Genomic DNA, 24,696 nt, shown 5'->3' on the forward strand with positions numbered 1-24,696 from the left:
ATAAAAAAGAAAGCGAATAAACGGAAAAATCAACCTATGCACCGCATACAGATCATCCTCGGGAACTGTGACGTTTTCGGAGAATCCCTTCAAAACTGAGCCAAGGAAAAGGTGTCAGTGGCGCCAAGGCAAGACCTGTTGCCACTGTATCCATCAGGCAGCAAGTCAAGAGAAATGCTCAATGGCTGACGACGCAAGCTGATCAGCATTAAAGGGTCACTGAAAGTGTCGCAGCCGAGAACGCGCCATTGTTGGGTCAATGAGAGAGATCGAACAGACGAGACCGATCGAGCCATGGCTACGGGTACCTGCTTTGCTCTGTATCAGGGAATCAAGTTTTTGTCCCGATGCTCCAGAATTCAGAATCCAGAATCCCAGATAGTACCTTCCATATCCGACCATCGGGCGGGCGCGACATTTCCTACGATCCAGCAAAACGGGGTTCTCCTGTTCCTTGGGCTCAAGCATTTCACCGGCCGAAGAAAGAAATTAATAACAAAATCGAGAAAGACATGTCTCACCGCACAATCGTATCATACCAATCTTCTAACTTTTGATGGCTTCAAGCCATCTCAAGCCCACACCCCACAGCCTTGAACGCAACTACTGTAACTGTTCCAATGGGGCGACCCACCGATAACGCGCACACACCGCAAATGCAATCGAAAAGATCAAGGCAAGACATGCAGAAAGGAAAAAAGAGGGAGAAAGAGTAAAAAACTGAAAATCTAAAAATAAAAATCCAAACAAACAAAACTGAGAGGTCATGGGATAGTTTGACAAGTGAGGGTTACTCCGAAGTGACTTTCCCCCATAGTGAACACTAACTACTGTGTACAAGTCGGTTTTGTGTACAGTTACATGACATGATAGGAGATTATTAGTCTTGTGATGTCGTATTGACCCCCCTGTCATTCCTGGGGAAACAATATAGATTAATATAAGCGCCATGCAATGCAACAAGGCAGGGAGATTAAAAACAGCATGACTTGCGACTGCATACAATCAACTATCTTCTTGGCTGACTGCAAGCGAAGAGTCATGGAAAAGCCGAGGCGCCAACGCTGGGAATCGAACCCTCTCACTCCCTCCTTTGGGATCATGTGGTCGTCCCGCTCCACGTGACCCTTCCAAGCCTTGTTGCCTGATTTGGGCCAATAATCAGTCTCGGCTGACTAAGGAGGGTCCCCCGCAACCCGTGACGAAATCAAGATCGATGATTTGATTGATTGTTGAGGATCTCCGGCGTGTTGGGCGATCATCAACCGCCACGTTGAGTACCACACTTCCAGTATTCATCAGTTGATTTCCCCTCCCTTTCCCGCATCCTGAACCTCCTTTCTTTCCTTCCTCTCTTCATCTATCCATACCACCACAATTCCCCTAGACTATGGTTCACAAATCTGCTAAATCGATCTCACGCTCCAGTACTTCTCGTTACGTTGTTACTGGTGCTTCGTCAGCCTCGTCGGACCCAGATATGGACCGGACAGTTTACATTCCGCTCTGCTTCTGCCTGATCTCCTTCGCTGTCATGGTCTACGTGAATTGATTCGGGAATGCGCAAGCGAACAAAGAAAACTATCAGGTCCATGAAACTCATCATCCCGCTTCCCCGAGCAACTACGAAGTATAGACCAGCATGGTATCTGGGACCGAGCCCTCAAGCCTGTGTCCACCGCTCACCGCCCCACCTCAAGCGGTTCGACACGGCCATCACCGAGACAACGCTCTCCCGAGTACAAATGCTCAATGCCCAACTGCGTCACTTCGCTACACAACGTATCATGGACTCTTATCGATCTGGGGACGTACAAAGTACAATCTCCTGTTCCACCCGTATGAGCAGCCAAGTGTCAGGATAATAACAATCGAGTCTTAACTACGATACATCGCGCTTGCTGCCTCGGCAACACAAGTGAAAGAAGCCTGCGAAATTGTTAACTTTCAACAAATTCACATTCGTGTTCAACGTACTTGATCCGACATGTCTGGGACATTATCGGATATTGCGCCCATATCCCCCTGGTTTTGATTGTGCCAAAGGCAACCTTAAGGCAAACCTTCCTGGTCGCAATACTTGTTGGGGATGTGCAGAGCACACTGGAATATGCATGTTCACATATATATGCATACAGTGGATACAAGCCACTTGCTCAAGACTATCTCTCTTTTATTTCCTTTTCCTTTCCTCAAACCAGTTTATCACTATACCCAGGATTATACCACCACAGAACGATCATTCCAATTTCCTTTATATCTTCATTATATATTTACAATTGGCAAATCAAATTTATATGTATTAGTCACATGTCTCATACCCAGGTATAAGAGTAGCGTATTATAATATCCATTCAGTAGAGCAAGTAAATAAGGTTATTGTGAGACAAAAACATACAAAGCAAACTGCGCCGATCCCAGCCTCCAAACTGTTCATCAGAATGGGCTTTATGTTGTCACAGGTTCTTGCACACCGAGATTCACCTGGAAAAAAAGAAACAGAAAGAAAGAAAGAAAGAAAACAAAAATAGAAAGGAAAACTATAAACCTCGCACCGCCAAATCATCCACAAAAATGGTCCGCATAAACTTTGATAGTGAACCATGTATACACTACCATCCCGGGAAAGCTTCCCCTTTCTACATTGTGTCCTGTGGGGCCATTGAGGGATTTATTCATTCATTTTGTAGTTGACTATACTTAGGCATAGGTTCGAACAAAGAAAACGAAATGTTTTCTGCTACGGGGTTGTTTCATGGCAAAGTATATGACAGATGATAGCGGAGTAGATAGATAGATCTAAAGCTTATTTTGGATTATATTCAGCCCCCGATTGTTGGAGCTGACTATCTGACTATCTGACTTGGGTTTTTAGGTATATTGCAGAGCCACCTCTCGGTAGTATTGTTTTATTGTTTCTAAAAACCTTAGGTATAGTATTGGACGGGGGACACCCTGTTATTGGAGGACTGCCTTCGTGCCGGGCAATCATGGAGTTTCATCCTGTCTGTGCTGCTGATCTTGGGGCTTTGGTCTTCTTTCTTTAGAAGTGTGACGTTATCTAGAGTACCATTCAAGGTAGGTACGGCGAGATGTCCTTGTCGACAATATATCATTCCCATAGTGAATTACCCGGGATCCAGAACTCTCTTCTTTTCCTCATAGCTATGGGAACAAAAGACGACCAAAGGTACAGTTGGATATTGACATTGACATTCTTGGAAAGGTAAGTATTAAAGTCAATAGATGATCGAAATACAACATACACAACACTGACAGTGGCTTTCCACCTTGAAAGTAGGGAACACCTCGCTGACTGAAATCTCACCCAGTATGTCTCATCAACTAGCATCTATTGTATGAAAAGCCCTGTGCCTATTATCAGGATAGTGATAAGAGCACCTCCACAGGCGAAGTACCTAAACAGGAAGCAGTTATCAGGAACTAATCATTAAAGTATCTCTTACGAGCACGTTCTTGAATCTAGTAGTCCGTCAGAACAACAGAAAGCAACCCAGTGGTCACCGGTTAGCCATAAGGTCTTCCGACCCTTCTTCGTACTCGGTTCTCCTTCATTGCAATCGATAACAGTTGTGTTGGATGTGTATGGTCTTCAGCCAAAGGATCTCGTTACAGATAACCAAGTTTAGTCCGTACTTGGTGATCATTGCGGGTGAAATGCTACAAATATATCTCGTGCTTGTCAGTCTGCTTTTTGAATGCTACTTAATGAGACGTATCGTTGTAACATGCAAAATAATGTTATAGTTTTCGGCCCGAAGATCTTAGTTAATAGGCTCAACAACAAATCTATAGGTACTTCACCTAGGAAGCGCTTTCTTTTGAATCTAGGTCATAATGCATCCTATACAGATCTACCTGTTTATCTAGTCTATACAATACACTTTACCGCAAAGTGACCAGTTCCTCAGCACTGGTAGGGTGGATCGCAACGCAGCTGTCGAAGTCGCGCTTAGTAGCGCCCATCTTGACGGCCACACCGAATCCCTGCAGCATCTCTCCAACGCCGAGTCCGAGAATGTGCAGACCGACCACCTTCTCTTCCGGCCCAGCGCAGATAAGCTTGAACTCAGTCGGGTTCTTCTTCTTCTCCTCCGGCGGCACAACGTCGTAGTACATCGCGGTGAACTTGGTGTAGTAGACCTTGATCTGGTCATCACCGTAGCGTTGACGAGCCTCAGGCTCAGTGAGACCGACGGTCCCGACCTCGGGGTGGGAAAACACAACGGTTGGAATGTTCTCATATGAAAGCTTGGAGTCCTTCAGCTCGGGTGGCCCGAACACACGGTTGCCAAGTTGGCGACCAGCGGCAATGGCAACTATTTTCATCAGCGATTAGCACTATGTAGTCAAGTTAAAGGGCGGATTGCAAACATACCGGGAGTCAGCTCGGCGTGTCCAGTCACATCACCCAAAGCATAGATACCCTCAACGCTCGAGTTCTGGTACTCATCGACGTCAACAAATCCAGCGTCGTTCAACTTGACGCCTGGGATGTCGAGGTGCAGGTCCTCAACCTCGGGCGCACGGCCGATAGCCCACAGCAGCTCATTGACCTCCATCTCCGAGCCATCGTTTGAGATCAACTTGAGAAGCTTGTCCTTGCCCTTTCCGTCCCGCACGAGCTGCACTTCCTTAAGGCCCGGGTGGCCCTTGTGGATGGTGATGCCCGCAGCCTCGTAGCGCTCAGTCATGGTCTTCTGGATCATGGGGTCGAACTTGCGAAGGAAGGTCTGGCCACGGATGAACATGTGGGTATCAACGCCAACGGCTCCCAAAACACCCGCCAGCTCGACAGCAATGTATCCGGCACCGACAACAGCGACCTTAGGGGGCAGTTCCTCGATCTCGAAAAACCCATCGCTGGTAATTCCGTGCTCAGCTCCCTTGACATTGGGGAGCTTGGGACGTCCACCGGTGGCGATCAGGATGTGAGGCGCAGTATAGCGGGTCTTGGTGCCGTCATTGTTGGCAACCTCAATGACCTTAGGCTCAACAAAGCGGGCTCTTCCGTGTACGAGATCGATACCCTCACGTCCCCAGTTCCGTTCATAAGCGCCATTCAACCGCTTGACTGTGGCGTCCCGGAGCTCCTTGAAGTGACGGTAGTTGATCTTGACATCCTTGGGAATGGTGTATCCGTAGTGCTCAGCAATATGAAGTGTCTCGTTCACAGTTGCAAAGTTCCAGGTCATCTTCTTCGGGACACACCTGCACACCGCGGTCAGACATTCTCATTTAAGCCACCGACAAAGCGATATGGGCAATAAACCTACCCAACATTGACACAAGTTCCACCCGAGCGTCCACTTTCCACAATCAATGTCTTTGCGCCATACCAACCGGCCGCTCTGCGTCCACTGCCGCTACCACCACTACCACCTCCGAGAACGATATAGTCATACTGCTGGGGCTCCACGGGAGGCATCGTGTTCGAATCGCGCGTCGCGGACGTCGACGTGAACTGTCGGTTGAGTAGAGCGAGACGGGTGCCAACGGCAGTTGAAGGAATGAAGGTCGAGGAAGAATCCAGAGCGGCTCTTGTTGCAGTTCCGCTAATAGCACACCGGTTTGCAGCTGTAGAAATAGTTTTTCTTCCAATTACCTGGGATGCAACCGAAGGGGACGATACAGGTCGAAGAAGCCGGTTCTTGAAGGCCTGAACTGGAAAGGAACGGGAAGAAGAGCGGGGCAGCATGGAGGCTTTATGTTTGGAAGAGTAAGCGGAGGAGGGGTGGAGGAACTGCAGTAGTAATTATGTCTGGCGGGGAATCCGGCCGCGAAAAGCTTCCTTCGGTCAGTGACGGATTCCATTGTGCATGACGTCGAATCACAGTGGTGCCTACCAATTAGTAAGATGTGACTATAGCAAACTGCACCCAATTCCGCCCTGCAAAGCGTCTTGTTCAGTCGAGAGAAGGTCAAAGATCAAAAATTTCTCTCCAATCGCCGAATAAACCACCTCCAAAGGCCGAGATCGGGATTTCATCATCTTTACTGGAGGCTGGACGAAGCTACACGTGATTCCGCTGATTGCTAAGCAGCCTGACTTTAGTTAACTACGGAGTACTCCGTAGTTATGTCTTGAATTATCAATCAATAATAATTATGTTTATTTTTTATTTTTTATTTTTTATTTTTCTTTTTGGAAAAAAAAAAAAAAAAGGGACCAAAACAACTGAGCATGGTTTTCCTTGTTGTACAATGCTAATTATATATCATCCGAGTCAGATAACTAGCACTGGTGGAGGATTGCTCCTAGATAGTCGTTATAATAAAAGTCATGGCGTTAAATCACGTCTTAATTCATAATACATGAGAAATTCCAAGATACTATGACGACATCACCAGAAAGAGTAAGTTCGTTCATACATGCTGCAAGCTCCCGCAAAGACAAAACCGAAGCTAATATAGGACCCATGTCGTCGCGCATGGCCCTTACACCGGAAAGCTTTCGGCAAGAGGCGCCTGCGCCAGTAAGTCTTCAGCTTTATGTGCACTTCCCATCTGCCCGCTAACCCAGAACTCAAGGCAGCGGGGGATACATGCGTGCATATGCCAAAGGGGGGGAATTCTAAGCCTAAGTTCCGTGTTTCGTCAAGGCTGTACGGAAATTGATGAAGGATCATCAAGAAGAGGGCTGCCCGGAACAGCATCCAAGGCGACAGCATGTAGTGCCGGCTTATTGGAATCATTCAGGAGGCCATTGTTGCGACGCTCCAGCATCTCTTTAACCCAGTCGGCGACCTCCTTATCTTCAGTGACAGAGGAATGGGTAACTCGGGCCGAAGAGGCAGGCGTCGTATCATTACCGTTCGGCTCCTCCGGTGGGCGCATAAGGGGCGCAATCCAGGGGTGCCGGAGTAACATACTGTACGAAGGACGATTCTTGGGGTTTTTGTCTAGACAAGCACGGACAAAGGAATGCGCTTCATCAGAATATCCGGAGTCCGGAAGTGTAGGTGGTTCCCCGTGAACAATAGCCTGCCCAAGAAGAGTTAACATTCAGAGGACCTTCGAATGGCAAGGACGAAACAGTAAAGTATATACTCACGTGCAGTTGACTGAAGATATTGTTAAAGGTCTCAGGGGGATATGGATATCGGCCAATGGCACATTCAATGATGGTCAATCCTAAACTCCAAATGTCACTTTGAACACTATAGGTCCCGCCACCGCTTGCTCCGGATTGCTGAACACCACCGCCAGCAATTCGCTCCGGAGCCATGTAGCTCTGACAGCCAATGTTTGTCTTGGCAATACTGGCAACCAGATTTCCACTGACCCCGAAATCACATATCTTGATCTGCCCTCGCGAGTTGATGAGAATATTCGTGGGTTTAACGTCGCGATGGATGATGTTGTGATCGTCTTTGAGTGTTTTCAGTCCCATGACAGTAGATAAGGCTATTTTACGGAGGATATTCTCCGGGACGCCATCCTTGTAGATCTTGTCAATCGACCCACCATCCATATACTCAACACAGATGTAGACTGCTCCCTCTTGGAAGAAGGCGCCGTAGAAATCGATGATGAAGGGCGAGACACAACGATGAAGGATTTCCAACTCCATGATAATTTGAGCGAACTTGTTTTCATCCAGCTCCAAGCGGATCTCTTTCATGGCCATGATAACTCCGGTAAGATTATCCTCGGAAGCAGACGCTTCGGGCCCCGTCGGACGACTGACAATCCCTCTCAAACCCATGCCGGGTTTTCGCATATGCGGCCGACTATGTCGAACCTTGTATACTGTTCCATAGTTGCCCTTGCCCAATTCATCCAGACGATCAACTTCGTCCAGCGAAATGCTGAACTTATGCCCAGATGAGAACTCAATTCCGCCGCCATGCAGAATTGCCTTGTTTTTGAAGTTCAGCGTCCCCGATTTAGTGTCAATAAACTCGGAATATTTACTGAACGCAGTCTCGCCGGTTCCTTCGGTCCCGTTGGCAGGAGACTGAGTTCCAGCAGTGCCATTGGTCCCGGTGGCATCGGATAGCTTGAGCCCAGGCTTCATCCGTTTCGCAGCAAGGCCACCCGGCTTCGGGGAATTAGGACTTGGTGATGAGCCGGGTATCGATGGAGACGACATCCAGTTTTTGGTATTCGGGCGAGCTACCGGGGGAAGTCGGCCGGCGAAAGCTCCCGCCAAAGGACCATTAACAACTGGGGGAGATTGTCCCCCTGGGGTCGACAAACCGGCTGGGGAGACACCTGGGCGGGGAGTTTTGGGTACGGTTCCAGTCGAAGCCGCATGGGGTAGGGTTGGGGGTGCGCCTTGCCGAGAAAGAGAGAAAGCCTTCATTTTCGCCAAAATATCCTGGTTTAAGCCCCCTTGCGACGCACCACTCATGGAGGCCTGCGGACGCGGAGGCGTTCCCGCACCTCGTCGAGCCGCACTAATCTGGCCCAGGTGTGTCGACGACGCGGTAATGCCGGGGATTTTATCGGTCGGGCGTAAAGAGGGCACTGACGCGGGGGGAGTGGTCACGGAAGGGGAGAGGTCATCGTCGGTGGTATCGGACGTGTTGTCCAGGTCCCTCGAAGGTGAAACGCCCGCTAGAGGGTCGATTTCGGATGCCATTGTGTTAGACTAGCGTACGAGAAAATCGGTGATTGAAATCAGGTCGCAATGTTCGAAGTGCCGTCTCCAATGGCTTCAGGCGTTGGCGCAAATCCACGCAATGTCAGTCATGAAAGGAGGTGACAAAATATGGTAACGGTCGGAATGCGTGAGGTAGACGAATTCAGTGCGTCTTTGCCGTGGATGGCCCGATCCCGAGGAGGAAAAGGTGATTTGATATCTAGTGGAAAGGCAGAAACGTTTCGCAGGACGGCTGGAGATGAAGGTTTGTTCTCAACGCGGGGCACGATTCAAGCCATTCCCGGAGGAGGAAGGATAGATAACGAACTCGTGTATACTGAAGCACAGCACCTAACCGTTCGAAAGAGAAAAGGAAGAAAGAAAAGAGAAAAGAGAAAAAACGGGGCTGCCAACAACTTCTTAGCTTGTCAGCAATCAAAAATAATATGAGAAAATAGAGGGCATAAATCAAGAATGGGAGCGACGAGTGCAAATAGAGAGACTAGACTAGAGAGTGGGGAGCAAGAATACGGAGAAGTTCGACTGGCAGTTGGGGATCTATCTGGTTTTGGCAGCGGAACATCAAGGGAATGAACATAAAAAAAAAAAAAAAAATGAAATGAAATGAAAGAAAAAGATAATAGAAAAGAAAAGAAAAGAAAATGGTATCTGACCTACGACAGTATAAGCGTACGGAGTAGTTTCCCACACTGTTCCAAGTTCCCTGCTTTTGTTTGCTGCTAAGGGACGTCGTCCAGCCAATGGACACAGGCAATACCTATTAGTAGTGACTCGTAGTCCTATTACGCTTTTTGCCGTCGGCGAAGAGAATCCTTTTATTCCTTTCCTTTCTTTATTTCGTTGCCTTCCCCAGTTCAGGTACTACCTCAGCTATCCACCTTACTAGGGTCTTTTATTTTGCCAATGATCGGCGGCATGCCCGTGTAGTAAATTTTCAAACGGACGCACGCACTAAGAACGCAAAACGTCCACGGGTTCAACCTGTGGCAAGCAACTTTATGTCGGCCTGATCATGAGAAAATAAATTAATTTTTGCCACTTCGCACGCCCGTTAGTTCGCCGAGTGGATGTTGGCAGAGTATTTCGGGCAGGGCAGAACTTCATTTTACGCAATCTTTGATACAAGGCGGAAACGATTGAAGGCCAGTCGTTGGCTGATACGGAACGAGATTCAACATTCCCGTAGTAAATCAATGCACATCAAATATAATAGTCTCGGTGAACAAGCATGTGGCGAAGTTGGGCAGCGTTTCGAACAAAAAGATACCAGAATATTTTCAGATCGCACCCCTTGTGTAACTGATGAGATTTGCCCAACAGATCCCAAAAGTAAGACTTTTCTTTCCAAACCCCCACATCGTTGCCAACGTTCTCTGCCGATAATGAGGTCATTGATTCAGCTCTTATATTGATGGTCTACTCTGTACATCACATCGCATCCATCACTTAAGTCGACACAGCTGTTCTGGCACATGTGGTCACTCAGGTACGTGCTGGCGGCCGAGTTGTAATTGGACGGGCCGCCATCAACCCAATGGGATTTGATACATTTCATGATTTAAGGTTGTGGGTTTCAACGTTTTCTGGATTAAACCCACTTTATATGTATGATATGTATGGATGAATATCCATATATACTCCGTACACAGATGTACATACATCATAAGAAGAGAGGCATCCTACACAGTACATTATAATTATACTATATTACTACTAGTACTAGTAGCAGCATACCCTTTCTCATCCTCAGCATATCTGCTAACTTCCCCCCTGCATACAGATAGTTATACTTTGCACTGAAATCATCAATTGGACTCCGTACGTTGCCTTCAATTCCTGCCCAAAATTGCCCCTTCCACATGTCGCGTTCCATGCTGTGTCATACTCCTCTCCTGGTTGATGACCACATTACCTGGCATCGATAGGAATTGTCAAACAGCAGCACTAATGACCGACAGTCCCAAATAGTTTCATATAATAGTTCATTCTCCGTAGAGAACGACTGCCTAATATGACTCATTACAGTCCTGAACATGTGCAAACAATAAGACCTACACTTAGGGTGTCTCCTAGTGTTCTCCGTAAAGAAAATAAAAGTAGACAGTCGGCGAATGTGCCAGCACAGCAACGCACAAAATTGGCTCATCGAGTAGTCTAGAAGATTTGATGTCGGACTTTTAACCGCCGTACTCCCGATTGTTGTCTCCATATCGGCGTTCCTAAACGACCATCCGACGCAAAATCCCCGCAATGGCCGAGAGTCTATTTGGCGAATTTCTGGGAGTATGATGGTCTCCCGAGAGACTTTGGTAATTTCTCCGAGCTAAAGAGGGGGGGTTCCACAAGCCTAGACTATTCCCGAGGCTTCTTTCGACGGCGAAAATGATCAGGCCACAAGCGCTGCGAACTATGATATAGATGGGAATGTACGGTACTCTGGGGGGTTGTCGCCTGTCAAGATCCATGGGTAGTCCTACGGAGGCGAAAGGGAATGATATCCGTCCGTGGTTGAGACCGATTCTGTCAGCAAATCGCGCTATTCAGGTCAAATCGGAGCTAAGCCCTAATGTGTTGACTGATATTGCGAACGATCCCGGTTGATTCCACAATCTTAAGTCAGTCAAGCATCCAGTAAGCTACTGCAGTCCGCCAAATAAACATTTCTCTTGGTCAGCAAAAGTACGATATTTGTTGACGACAATCCCCGGGCTTTGATGTGCCCACCGTGGCGTCATCGAGGCGGAGCAACTACGTTGAATGGTGTCATTTGTGGTAATCTGGGGATGATTGGCGGAGAGCAAATGTTTCAGAACTGTGATCATCAAAAGTTGACTTCCATATCTTACTAGCTGCCACTGTGGAAAATTCCCAGCAGGCTAATTAGGGAACCATGGGACCAGGCGTGCGATAAGCCAAAAACCAATTGCTAACTGGCGGGAGTGGAGGAAGGATACATCACTTCATTTCATTTTGAACTCATAGATTACTAGTAATCGCTTCCCCTAGTGAATTTCGGCATCGACAATTGCCGAGTACGAGTACGTCGTATACTTCGCAGTATAATGTCCTTGCGTGATACCACTCTTGTTATGAGTCAATGAGCAACGATGGTGAAATATAGATAAGGAATTCCAAGAGTGGCTGACGCAAGGAAAGCTGGCAATGAAACAATCCCTCTTGGCGGTCGACCTCATTCTGGAATCAGATCGTGGCTGTGGTCTCTTGGAGGTCTTGGTGCCGAGACGGAGTGTTGGGTTGTGTCTCCTTTTGAGTACCTTGTGGCGCAGTCTACAGAAGTACCACAGCCTGTTGGAGCAAAAGGGCAAAATACCTTCCAGGGACCTTGGAAGCTGGCACAACTTGACCAGTGCCTTTTGACGCAAAGGCAATGCTATCTGAATCCGACAGGACAGAAATCAGGACGATGACGATTGGATACTATCATGAAATACTCTGGTGGTCTTGGCGTGCTTTGCCATGGCGTTCGATCGTCCCCGTTATCGCCCAATTAGAACGGTGAATGGGGCATCGTTGTCGCCATGCTTATTCCGGGTGGAATCACCACTGTTGCAAGAAAAAAGGATCCCCCAGATTGCCAACATTACCACTCCCAGGCACAGACATCGCTTATCATTCTGCTAGGATTCTATTTTCGTAGCTCCAATATTCTTTCTCAGCATTCGACTCTTCTTGAGGTGATTTCCTCGCCTTGCCTCTCTCAGTTGGTTTCCTGAATTTTCGCCTTGAGCTCTCCGTCTCCCTTTGCCTAGAGCTGCAACCTTAAATTTTTAAACTACTCACTGGGCCAACTACCGAACCTTCCGTCTCTAGTACGTCACTCCAGACTCATCACGAACACTTCTCCGCTCACATTCGACACACACCAGTTACCCCCGTATTGTTCCCCCCGTTCGATGGCCATTTTTACTGCTCCCACGTCGTTTCAGAATGCTCAATCGCTCGTTCCTCGCCAGCTTTTGACCCAGCACCAGATAGGTGCCTCGCCGTCCATTCTCGGATATGTTGCTCCCCATTCCAGTCATCCCTCCTTCTCGCACTTGATTCTTCTGGTCTTCGAAGCGGTCCTACAAGTGATTTGTGTCAGCTTGCCTGGTTACATCGCCGCCAGACAAGGCCTATTCGATGCAGACGCCCAGAAATTGGTCGCCAACCTCAACGTCAACCTATTCACCCCGTGTCTGAGTACGTGTATGATCCTTGTGGTGAACCGGCCTCGAACTAATTTTCCTGGATTGTAGTCTTCACGAAACTGGGATCCCAACTCACCGCAGAAAAGCTGGTTGATCTAGCCATTATTCCGGTGATCTTTGTTGTTCAAACCTTGGTTTCTTATGTCTGCGCACTCACCGTATCGAAATGTTGTGGCTTCAAGAAACGGCCGGCCAATTTTGTGACGGCCATGGCGGTATGTGATCAATGTTGAATGCGAGGATGTATGTGCACAACCATCATGCTAACATCTTTTACTACCAGGTCTTTGGAAACTCAAATTCGCTTCCGATTTCCCTAGTCATGTCGCTCTCACAGACCTTGAAAGGCCTCCACTGGGATAGGGTACCCAATGATAATGACGATGAAGTGGCGGCGCGGGGGATTTTGTACCTGCTCATTTTTCAGCAGCTTGGCCAGCTCGTACGCTGGAGCTGGGGTTACCACGTTCTTCTTGCCCCTCGAGAGCGATATCTTGAGGAAGGGGAAAGGGAGCAGGGTACAACGAGTATCGAACAAGGCCAGGACCGATACAGCGATAACCCAGAACAAACGGATCCCGATGAACCTTTGATCAGAACCGCATCTTCTGATGGTTCCCGGACTGACTCAAATGACGAGTCTGAGGTATTCCGTTCCGGGGAGCAGACGCCAGTATTGGTACGCGCCTACTCGTACACAAAGCTGTCTTCGCAGGATACCGACCACCCTGGCCTACTTGGCCCTCCTCCACAGGGACCATTCCTACCCCGGCAAAGCACTGAGGGTGATATTTTATGCTTTCCTAGCGTTGAAGCGTCAGGGGGCGATCCCGGAAAGGCCGGGCTCAGCTTCCGCGTTAGAACCTCCGTAAGTCGTTTTGGTGGTCGCGTAACGAATACTTGGGAAAGACAGTCAGGAGCCTTGTTCCAACGCCTGCCAACATTCCTCCAGAAAGTACTATCGGGCATTATGAGTGGGACCCGGAGATTCTTCCGCGGCCTCTGGCAATTCATGAACCCGCCACTTTGGGCAATGCTTGTGTCTATCATCGTGGCATCCGTACCATCGCTCCAGCGCTTGTTCTTCGACGAGGGCACCTTCGTGCAGAATTCCGTGACGAGTGCAATCCAACAGAATGGCCAGGTTGCTGTGCCATTGATTCTTGTGGTCCTTGGCGCCAATCTGGAGCGCAATACTTTGCCTGAAGAAGCACAGCAGGATATGGAACACCCTAAGGAGGAGAAGAAGCTGATCATTGCGTCTCTGGTGGCGCGTATGCTTCTTCCGACGCTGATCATGGCTCCAATGCTGGCCCTCCTGGCGAAATACGTCCCTATCAGCATTCTGGATGATCCGATCTTCGTCGTCGTCTGTTTCCTTCTCACTGGCGCCCCGTCCGCGCTTCAGTTGGCTCAGATTTGCCAAATCAACAACGTGTATGTGGGCGCTATGTCCAAATTGTTGTTCCAAAGCTACGTTGTTTGGTACGTGACCTTTAAGATTCACAATAGGAATATGTACTGATCTTTGCAGGATTCTTCCTTCTACTCTAATTCTTGTGATGTGTGCCATGGAAGTGGTGGAATGGGCTTCCGCCTCGTCCTAAGCTTATCTCTGCGCTACAAAATTGACTTTGATTTCTTCTACGACCAGGTGGCTGGCGTTCAAAATCCTTTTTGTTTTCTTACATTGTATTATTGGCGGGTTCATCTTCCTTTACTAGATTGGCGAAATCGGGTTCGAATAGGTGGGTAGGATACCTCGGGACGGGCATACCGGTTGCAGGGAGCATTCCTAATAGCATCGTTCAGCATTGAACGTTCACAAGCATTTTCATGTTTAACTCTTAAATTGAACTATCTACAACATAACATTACAGTCTACCAGAGGAATTCACCTCATATCATACATCTTCAACCACTAGTACCTATTACCCTCCCCAACATCAATTACCATCGCCATCCCACTTGCCAAATGCCAAACAATATGACAGTGAAATAACCACACCCCCGGATTATCCGCCCGGAACCGCAAAACCGCATACCCCCGACTGGGAATATACACCGTATCCCGAAGCATTGCACGAGAGAGATCATACCCCGACTCGGACTCTAAACCCGGCGGAGCCGCATCCACAAAAGGGTTGTACGAGCCCCATCCTATAGGCGCCTCATAGACCCTAAGGATGTAAAAGTGATGACCGTGCTAAGACGTCGAATCAGTATACTTGGTAACAAAAATGAGGGTAAAGAGAAGAACTCACCAAATGGAACGGATGCCCCCCTCATCTAGATTATTCACCACCACATCAATCCATTCGGAATCAGGTACGGCGAACGAGAACTGGTTATCGTCCCATTTCTCACGCGGGAGGGTGTTTAGTGGCGTATCGGGTTGCGGACGCCATGAGGTGCGGTTGAAGAAGCCGTTTGGGATGTTGTGGTTTATGCTTAATTTTTGGATCTTGGTGTAGATTACCTGCGTTTGGGTGGGGTTTCCGGGGATAATCGAGAGGAGAGAGGCTTTTGAGGGCGTGTTTTGAAGGTCTAGAGTGTTTTTTGGGAGGGGTTGGGGAGGTAATGGGATGTGGGAGGGTGTTATCGGGAATGTTTGGGTTGGGGTGAGGGCTATATTTGGGTAGTTGAAGCAGCTGAGTTTTTGTGTTGTTAGGATTGGTTTGTTTGAGATTGGGGGCGGTGGACGTACTCTTGGTCTAGGTGGATTGTTAGGGATGTGGGGTCTTCTTTCGAGGGTTGGAGGACAACATCCATGCGTTGGCCTGGGTAAAGGATTCCTGCTGATGGGGCTTCTTGGGGTTCGACGCTTGTGCTGTCTACTTGGATCAGGGTGAGGGGTTTATTTTCGAATGATAGGGTGAATCCTGCTAAGGAACTGTGGGCGTGTTAGTTTTTGGTTACTTTGAAGTATGGCGGTGGTGGTACCCGGTGTTGACCACACGCAATCTATAGGCTGTGTCTATGTCTGATAGGTAGGAGAGGTTGGTATGTTGTTCAACACAATCTAGGGGTCGAGCAGGTACGGCCATAGAGCAGTCGAAGCTGCCCGCCCCGTTGATCAACAATGAGTCAGGCACTGGCTACACTGCATTAGTGCTGATTTGCATGATAACATGAGTGCTGAGAACATACCTCGTTTCCGAAAGACGCGATGCTCATGTACCAGGCCAAGACCTGATCACCAGGCTGATGGTACCAATCTCCGATCAGAAGTAGAAACTCTCTTTCGTAACCGTACTGCAGAGACTCGGCGCTGTCACGGGCCATGAGTCCGCGAACAGTAGGTCGGGAAGAAGGTGCATGTACAACAAAGCCACCGTATAGGCCATCCGCCCTCGAAGTTCCGGTATGACCATGGTACCAAAAGGTGCCACTTTGGTCATGGGGAATAGTCAAGTTGTACACGAAGGTAGATCCAGGTGGAATGACATTTTGTGTCACTCCGGGAACACCATCCATTGTATCTAGAACGTCAGTCCGATGATCATCCTGGGCATATATTGAGGATAATAACTAACTATGAACGTGAATCCCATGCCAGTGGATAGAGATTGGTTCCTCTTGTAGTGCATTTGCGACATTGATTATAAGGGTATCGCCAGAACGGGCCTCAATAGTCGGACCCGGGAAGATACCTATTCTTCGTACTGTGATTAGCATACGTCCTCTCCTTCAGCTGATTCTCCATTGGAACCAAGATCTTACCGTTGATAAGGTAAACCTGCTTCAACACCCCATCGGGCCGAAGGTAATCAGCAGTGACCACCCAGTCAAGATGTTGTGTCACTGGTCCCCGATATACGTGGTCCTCTGGATGAAGCTCTATGCTCGGGCGAGCTAAGTCAGGGTTGTGCACTTGGGAGTGTAGCGTTTCGCCATGGTGAACTTTAGGGGAAGATAGTACGGAGCGCAACGGATCTAGTGTGGTGAACTGTTGGAGGAAGAGCAATACAGTGAGGATGCATAAAACCAGCGGACAAATCACAATGCTGCAAGGCCAACATCTTGTTGTTCTTCTGGCAGACGTATTTTGAGGGCCAGCGTCCGATTCATTCCGTTTCGTGATCTTCGGGTTTCTCGATTTTCGGCGACTGGGTTTTCCCTCCATTGTCAGCTTAGTACTTTTTCATCTGGGTCACTTGGCTTCCGAATAGCATTTTCTTAAATGGTCAGCACATTATATTGCATGGTTCGCTTCTGATAGTGGGGAAAGTGAAGGGAACGTTACATGGGACATGTAGATCGCTCATATAATCTGTGCGGAGTATGCCTGTAGTACAGATCGTGACACACCAAGCAATTAATAGAAACAAGAAAGTTCAAGTATCGGATGTTTGATGGAGAGAAATTGGCAACAGCTGCCGATGACCCCGCTGGGTAATATAATTCTTCTTCATTATTTGTCTAGAAGTTCGTTTTCGGTATATTGTCCCCTCACCGTCCCAACCGTTCGATTCAAATGCATGAGAGATAACAATGCTGATACTTTAACTTGAAATATAATCGTCCTTTGCTACTTGGCCAAATAGTATTATGGGTTCGTCCTCGACCCAGCATTCGTTAGATCTGTGTTGCATGTCAATTGACGGATTACTCGGAACGCGTTGGGGGGCCAAGGAAATAGATCGTCAGGCACTAAACTTCGCGGTAAATTAAATTGTTTTGACATATCTTGCGGGTGGCCCCATCGTACTCCAATGGTTGATGTTCAATCATCCAACCGAATGCAACACGTGCCTATCTCGATGTTCTAACCGAGGAGGCCAACAAGTACTAAACAACAACTCCGCATCATCTTGCATTCCCATTGCAACTGTGCCACGGTCTAGTCGAAAAGCTTGGATATTGGTTGGCTTATGATTTCCCCCATCGTGAAACTTACCAATAGCGATTATGCGGCATCTCAATGGCTCGTCAAATCCGATCTACAATGTGCATCACGTTTCCTCTGATTGTTGCCTTGACTAATGCTGCAAGGGTTTGTTGCAGCGGCACGAGCCGACAGATGCGTATGTAACCTCCAAAGGTATATCTATCAGTCATTACCAAGATGCTGTTGAGTCGACGCCTTTCTGCTCGTGTTCAAGATAGCACACCACTATGTCGATGCTCTTGGGTGTGACCTTGGCCATGCTCCTTGGGAGCAGGCCTGCTCGTGCTGGTTCCTTGAAAGACATTGACCATGTGATTATCTTTATGCAAGAGAACCGAAGCTGGAATAACGTATGTGCTGTTGAGGCTCTAAAATGTGCGCCCGCTAGTCCATTGACTAATTTCTCGCGTTGCAGTACTTTGGAACTATGGCAGGCGTTCGAGGGTTCAATGACCCCAATGTACAAGTGAATGATGATGGATTATCCGTCTGGCATCAGTCAGTTTTGAGAACACATGGGCAATTCAAGTTACGAATTATGGCTAACTCACTGTTACGTTTGTAGAAAGGTGGACCCTTCAATGTCCGAAGACGCAAAGACCCTTCTCCCGTGGTATCTGGGATACAAAGGCGGAGACTGGAATGATGCCATTCAATGTATGGTAGCAGGAAGCAACGGCTATGAGGACAACCAAGCATCCCTCAACCACGACTTGAACAACAACTGGGCGCGGAACAACACCCCTTGGAGCTGGGGTTATCTTAAACGAAATGATATCCCGGTGCAATTTGCCATTGCGGAAGGTTGGACTGCTGGAGATATGTACCAAGAGTCGCAGATCACATCCACTAACCCCAATCGCGTCACCCTGGTGAGCGGCTCTGTGAATATCCCGGGAAGCCCCCAGACGTCGGACCAAGGGGGCCCTTATATAGACAATAACGAAACGCCTGGGTGCGATACGGATAAAATCAACTGCTATCCTCTTAAATGGAAAACCATCTTTGAGGTTTACGAAGACGCTGGGGTCTCGTGGCAAGTGTACCAGGAGAAGAATAACTTTGATGACAACCCTTTGGCTTGGTTCGAACAGTACCAGAATGCATCTGCATCATCCCCTCTAGCCAAGAAGGGCCTGTCATACCTGGGTCTCGACGCATTTTACAAGGCTGCCGCTAATGGAAGTCTCCCGGAGGTCAGCTTCATCGTCGGTCCAGCCGAATTATCAGAACATCCACCCTATATGCCGAAGGACGGCGCATGGCTTCAGAAAAAGGTGGTGGACGCCGTGACGAAAAGTCCCAAGTACTCGTCAACTCTGTTAATTATTAGCTATGATGGTAAGGATGTCCTATTGCATGGGTATGTTCACGCTTCGACTGACGGCTTTTAGAAACGGGCGGTTTTGGGGACCACGTTGTCCCTTTCCACTCCCCTGAGGATACTCCAGGCGACTGGATGACAGACCCTTACGGGAAGTTTGGAAAGATTTATGTTGGACCAGGTGAGTTCTGTAGTTCTGGCAAAGAGATGACCAGCATGCTGATACCAGGTGGCTTATAGGCTTGAGAGTTCCTTTCTATCTGATTTCTCCCTGGACACGGGGTGGCCGCGTTTTCACAGAGCACGCGGATCATAACTCACAGATCCTTTTCATTGAGCAATGGTTAAAGGCCAGAGGATATGAAAACGTTGAAACACCGGAAATGGTGCAGTGGCGCCGAGAGCACATGTCAGACCTCGTGAGCGCGTTGGACCTGGACCATGTATGTTGTAGAGAGCTCCCATTGTATGTTAACATGATGCGGTCTAACGCTTTTTCTGTCAGCCTGATACCAGCCTGCCCACTTTGCCGGACGCAGAGGAGCCAGCCACGCTCCTGGGTAAGTACGTTGGTTCGTCCAACTGCCAAGCTAGTCATCCAACCCAGAGGCCACCAGTACCGTATGGCCAGCAAAGCAACGTCACCGATGCCCTGTGGTTCGAGGAAGGGTACAAAGAGGTAGTGGGTTACCTAACGGAAGGTCGCTATTTGGTCTTCGAGAAATCTGGCCATGCGCTCACTAATGCGGGCAATGCCACCCAAATTAGTAGCAGCCCCACAGGCTCGGGCTACAAGGATAAAAAACAACGATGGGTGATTCATTACTCCGGTGGTGAACAGAGCGGAGTGTTTCACATCTCTAGTGCCCTGGACGGTAAATGGCTCGGGCCAAAAGGCACACTATTGTCTAGCGAGCAGGGTAGCCAGGCGGCGGACGTGAAGATTACTTTTGCTGGGAATGGCCAGGGGTATACATTGCAGTATGCTGATTCGACGCCCATTGAGATAGACAGCAAAGGAGTATTGGCTCTGCGGAGACGCGAAGCATCTGAGGGGAGCTATACGGTTTGGAGTGTAAGCTATCATTAGGCTCTGCCAGGACGGTGAGGGGCGGCGACAGATCCCAGCGTGATATTCAGTATCAGAGGTAGCGAAGGTGTTATTATTAAGTGATGAAGCTTAACTAACTAGTGTTAGTATACAGTAAGTAGTACTTGGCATATGTCTGTAACCGCCTGAAGCTGCACACGTATTGCCCTTCAGCACGTGCATGGGAATGTGCATGACTGTTGTGATGTTTAGTATTTGAACACTATCCAAAGACAAATTAACTGCGTTATAAGCTTGAAGACGAATGGTGTCGTTTCTGACTGTTGTTCTTGGCATTCTGCAAGGCAAACGTGCGTCAGGCGGCCGGGTCACTGACCATTTTCCCCTCCTTTAAGAAGACGGGGGGCCCTTCCCCTCTTTCTTCCAACTTCCTTCCAAACCTTTTTACTACTAGAACCACACATCGATGCGCCAAGGATAACTCCAGATGAAGCAGTGCCCTTGCAACCTTTGGTCAATTATGGCACGATTAATTGTTCTCCCTATGCGACAATTCTCCGTATGTATTGCTGGTGACAGCATGGGGAATGACACAGTATGGTTCTTGATAGGTAGCCAGGCATCGTGTACGATGATGGCCACGACCACGATAGAAGTATTTGCTAATGAATGATCTGTGTTGATATTACTTTACACCACTACATAGCTTTTCTCTTCCCATGCGACTACTGCATCGTACCTGAAACCATGCTTCCGAGCAGTGGGGACCCTATGCGACAAACTCCCAGATATACTACTCCCCGGTCGGCTTATCTCGTTCAGTCTAGAGTACGGTTATCGCCGACTGGCTGCGACCTTATTACTCTTAGGGCACAAGCTTAATCACAGACCCCTTGGCCTGAGAGACAAGCAAACATAACGAGCATCTTCAACGTCATGTTTTGGTGTTTGCCTCCATTGGGATACAATATTAATAACATCATAACATATGCTTATGGACATGGTATCTGGTACTTATTTCTGGCGATTGAGGTCCTCTCTTAAGATGCTGCCTGAGAAAATGCGGTGGGACATGTCACCTGAGGCACTAGTCCGTCCGCAGCAGTGCAGCACATGTCCCGTTCCCTTTTCTCATTCCTTCACTTGATAACTTGGCTTTTGTTTTTTTAATCTTTCTTTTTTCGCCACTCATTCTTAGCCTGCGTCGTCATTGCATCTCCTGTTTCCTCCTCCTTCGTATCGACTGTCTTTTGGTTTAATGCAACCTGTTGATTCCTCGACATCACCGCCATCTCAGTTTTTATTCTTATCGCAAGTGGAAACTGTTGAGACAGAATCGCCGAGCGTTGGTTCATCCTATCGGGGACCCCACTTGGCGAACTAATCCACAATCTTTTTAGGGGTCCTCCTTCGCTCTCCCTCCACGTCGTCGAATCCGCAAGTTACCCAGTCTTTCTTCGCATTTCTATCTCTCGTGACCTTGACTGGCCCGAGTGTACCCCGTGGGCCACTCCAGGGAACCATACATATATAGCCGAAGTGTGACCAGCTTCCCGCCTCTGGGTGTGAAGCTTGGACTGCTCTCTGTCTCAGGGCCCGATCTGTTGGCTCGAACTGTCGCGTGTCCGTGGATATGCCTTCCTTCACCGACCACAACGGGGGCTCTGGTCCTGACATTGAAGGTAGGCAGAAGGTTTTTTAACTTTGTGGTTACCGTTCCTTTTCCACCGTCCGATTGTAGTAGTAAAATTTCCCGAGGTTCTGCTCTCGGATCAGATGATCTCATGCCCACTGCGACTCAACAACCTCGCCTATTGCTTAAGCACCTGCTTTTGTACTTTCTATCTGGGGCTTATAATATCCTTCTCCCTTGCGTCCTCTCTTCTTCCCTTGCATGCCGCAGCCTTCCTGAACATTGATGGATTCTAATCAATCTTCAAAAGGATTTCAACCGATTCACGGTACCGGTCTTAGCATCGCCTCACAGCAGAAGGCCCGTCACGCAAACGGTAATGCGAACACCGCAATTGCGCCCGACTCTAGAAAACAACATCCTGCCATAAGCAAAAAGGCAACCGCACGCCCGCCACTCAATCCCACAGCGCCATTAAGCAGTCAATCTAGTGCCATAACCGAGTCAGGAACGCGGGATGAACAAGAAATGCAGAACGGCGAAGAAGATCCGCAGAATGCCCTTTTCCACCAAGTCTTGGAATGGCTTCAGCGTGAAAAATCAAAGCGGAAAACTCCCAAAGTAAAAGCGCATACACAGCCAGATGGATCAGGTAGTGATGGGGATGATGAAGATGATGAAGACGCTATCAATGGGGATGGCGCCAATTCGGAGAGGACATCTTCCCATGGGGCCGACAATGTATTTGCCTTAGACAAGCTGGAGAAGATCCTCATCCAGTACGCCGCTTCACGCAGTGACGGCGCTGCGCCTGTTTACCCCGTTCGGCGGTCAACCCGCCGGCGTCATGTAAAGGGCCTACGGAGGGGCTCAGCCTCCGAATCTGATTACCTAGATGTTGACTCAGCTGCTCCCAGTGTTGATGCGACATTAGACAACTCTAAGACACTCGCGTACAGCGGGGGTGGTGCGGAGGATGATGAGAATGAAGAAGGTGCAAATGCCAGGCGGGCCCTGGATCGGGAGGCTTGGTTTGTATTCAAGAGCGAGATCATGCGTATCACTCACACACTACAACTCAAAGGGTGGCGAAAGCTACCGATGGAACTCGCCGGAGATGTAGGTGTAGTTCGACTGAGCGGTGCGCTAACCAATGCCGTGTATGTGGTCACGCCGCCTCAGAATATTCCTCCCCCCAGGGCCGAGGATGGCTCCTACAGCCTTGTACCCAGGAAACCCCCACCGTAAGTACTATGGCCGTACCTTCGAAAAAGGCTCGATTTAACTTGCAGCTAGGAAGCTGCTCCTGCGCATTTACGGGCCACAGGTGGATCACCTCATCGACCGAGAAACTGAATTACAGATCCTACGTCGTCTGGGGCGCAAGCACATCGGGCCCCGAGTGCTGGGAACTTTCAATAACGGCCGCTTTGAGGAGTTCTTCGAGGCCCGTCCTTTGACTCCGAAAGAGCTGCGCGATCCCGGGACAATGAAGCAAATCGCAAAGCGCATGAGGGAGCTGCATGAGGGTATTGAATTACTCGATAACGAGAGGGAGGGGGGCCCGATGGTATTTAAGAACTGGGACAAATGGGTGGACCGCTGCGAACAAGTCACCAACTGGTTGGATAAGGAAATCCAGTCCAAGCACAATGATATTAAAGCGGCTGCAGAACCTTGGCGACGCCGAGGCTTTGTTTGCGGTGTTTCGTGGCCAACATTCAGGAAAGCCGTCGACAACTACCGAAACCACCTTATAAACGGCTATGGTGGCATGCAGGAGATCAAGCGGCAACTTGTTTTTGCCCATAATGATGTGAGTTTCGTCTTCCTCCGGAGATCATATACACCAGGGCTAACTATGCAGACTCAATATGGTAATCTTCTTCGAATGGAACCCAGCTCTGAGTCGCCACTCCTTCGACCAGAAAATGAGCATAAGCAGCTAGTTGTCATTGATTTCGAGTATGCTTCCGCGAATCTCCCTGGGTTTGAGTTCGCAAACCATTTCGTAAGTCCTTTCGTGCTGCAGAAATTGTTTCTCTCTTGCTGACCAGATAGACTGAATGGTGTTACAATTATCACGACCCAGACAGATCCTGGGCATGCAACAACAAAGACTTCCCCACCCTGGAGCAGCAACATCGCTTTATCAGTGCTTACTTAACACATCGACCTGGCTTAGGCGTGCGGTCATCTCCATCTATAACCCCACTCATGCAAGCAGGAGAACTTTCTAATATCACCTCACTCGCTCCTTTAGACCTTGATGCGGGACCCGATGTGGATCAACAGAGTCTGGTAGATGTTGAAAAAGCCCAGGAGGACCGGACGGAAGCGGAAATCCGTTCACTGATCAAGCAGGCTCGGCTCTGGCGCGTGTTCAACTCAGCGCAGTGGGTAGCATGGGGAATAGTACAAGCGAAGGTACCCGGAATGGAAGAGGGTATTGCAGCCGATGCCGCAGCAAATGGCCATCGCAACGGCACCAATGGCACAGAGTCCGAGGGGACACCTTCAACAACCCCTCCACCGGATACTGACGTGGAGGAAACCGACGAATTTGATTACCTTGCCTATGCGCAAGACCGGGCCATGTTCTTCTGGGCAGATTTGTTGTCATTAAACCTCGTTCGAGAGGAGGAATTGCCCGCAGATTTGGTTCAACACATCAAACCCCGCATTATCGACTACTAATATGGCCTGTGGCAATCAAAGCAGGCACTTCCTAATTACTGGTGACCAAACTGTCTTCAACATTTCGGCAGTGCGGCGTAATTGAGATGACTCACGATGTACTTACATACACTAGCTTTATGACAGCATTACGGGTTATGCCATGAATACCAACAATTTGATATTGCCTGACCGTTAACATCGTGTACATCCAGTATATCATGTAAAGCAGATCATAAAGTCTAGAACCACCAAGGGCGTAACAGCTAAGAAAAGAAAGA

General features: G+C 48.6%; 6 protein-coding genes across 6 annotated transcripts; 3 read left to right on the forward strand and 3 right to left on the reverse strand.

Annotated features, from left to right (window-relative positions):
* Positions 1 to 3,906: 3,906 nt before the first annotated feature.
* On the reverse strand, positions 3,907 to 5,719 carry glr1 (glutathione-disulfide reductase GLR1; the record flags this gene model as incomplete). The annotated part of the gene is made up of 3 exons (XM_015549691.1): positions 3,907 to 4,340; positions 4,400 to 5,232; positions 5,298 to 5,719. 3 exons carry the CDS (start codon positions 5,717 to 5,719, stop codon positions 3,907 to 3,909), a joined length of 1,689 nt encoding a protein of 562 aa, XP_015408739.1.
* An 899-nt stretch (positions 5,720 to 6,618) lies between these two features.
* On the reverse strand, positions 6,619 to 8,608 carry pbs2 (mitogen-activated protein kinase kinase PBS2; the record flags this gene model as incomplete). The annotated part of the gene is made up of 2 exons (XM_015549692.1): positions 6,619 to 7,005; positions 7,076 to 8,608. 2 exons carry the CDS (start codon positions 8,606 to 8,608, stop codon positions 6,619 to 6,621), a joined length of 1,920 nt encoding a protein of 639 aa, XP_015408740.1.
* A 3,935-nt stretch (positions 8,609 to 12,543) lies between these two features.
* ANOM_004436 (Auxin Efflux Carrier superfamily) lies at positions 12,544 to 14,742 on the forward strand (the record flags this gene model as incomplete). Its single annotated transcript, XM_015549693.1, has 4 exons — positions 12,544 to 12,832; positions 12,889 to 13,055; positions 13,124 to 14,325; positions 14,375 to 14,742. 4 exons carry the CDS (start codon positions 12,544 to 12,546, stop codon positions 14,445 to 14,447), a joined length of 1,731 nt encoding a protein of 576 aa, XP_015408737.1. The 3' UTR covers positions 14,448 to 14,742.
* ANOM_004437 (putative laccase) lies at positions 14,548 to 16,966 on the reverse strand (the record flags this gene model as incomplete). Its single annotated transcript, XM_015549694.1, has 8 exons — positions 14,548 to 14,635; positions 14,886 to 15,020; positions 15,105 to 15,491; positions 15,548 to 15,733; positions 15,784 to 15,938; positions 15,991 to 16,322; positions 16,377 to 16,493; positions 16,564 to 16,966. The coding sequence occupies 8 exons, from the start codon at positions 16,964 to 16,966 to the stop codon at positions 14,548 to 14,550; spliced, it is 1,803 nt and encodes a 600-aa protein (XP_015408738.1).
* Positions 16,967 to 17,958: 992 nt separating this feature from the next.
* Positions 17,959 to 20,145, forward strand: ANOM_004438 (nonhemolytic phospholipases C family protein; the record flags this gene model as incomplete). Its single annotated transcript, XM_015549695.1, has 6 exons — positions 17,959 to 18,081; positions 18,147 to 18,229; positions 18,297 to 19,072; positions 19,126 to 19,236; positions 19,296 to 19,498; positions 19,561 to 20,145. The coding sequence occupies 6 exons, from the start codon at positions 17,959 to 17,961 to the stop codon at positions 20,143 to 20,145; spliced, it is 1,881 nt and encodes a 626-aa protein (XP_015408731.1).
* Positions 20,146 to 21,365: 1,220 nt separating this feature from the next.
* ANOM_004439 (putative choline kinase) lies at positions 21,366 to 24,641 on the forward strand. Its single transcript, XM_015549696.1, has 5 exons — positions 21,366 to 21,788; positions 22,050 to 22,983; positions 23,036 to 23,555; positions 23,607 to 23,750; positions 23,801 to 24,641. Exons 1-5 carry the CDS (start codon positions 21,740 to 21,742, stop codon positions 24,434 to 24,436), a joined length of 2,283 nt encoding a protein of 760 aa, XP_015408732.1. The 5' UTR covers positions 21,366 to 21,739; the 3' UTR covers positions 24,437 to 24,641.
* Positions 24,642 to 24,696: the final 55 nt, after the last annotated feature.

This window comes from Aspergillus nomiae (genome assembly GCF_001204775.2).
Source record: "Aspergillus nomiae NRRL 13137 chromosome Unknown contig00069, whole genome shotgun sequence".
Classification (NCBI taxonomy): Eukaryota; Fungi; Ascomycota; class Eurotiomycetes; order Eurotiales; family Aspergillaceae; genus Aspergillus; species Aspergillus nomiae.

Coding starts and splice junctions, on each gene's coding strand:
- ANOM_004439 (XM_015549696.1), top strand. CDS start 21,740: ATGCCTTCCTTCACCGACCACAACGGGGGCTCTGGTCCTGACATTGAA. Junction 23,556..23,606: donor TTGTTTTTGCCCATAATGAT/GTGAGTTTCGTC, acceptor CTAACTATGCAG/ACTCAATATGGTAATCTTCT. Junction 23,751..23,800: donor TTGAGTTCGCAAACCATTTC/GTAAGTCCTTTC, acceptor CTGACCAGATAG/ACTGAATGGTGTTACAATTA.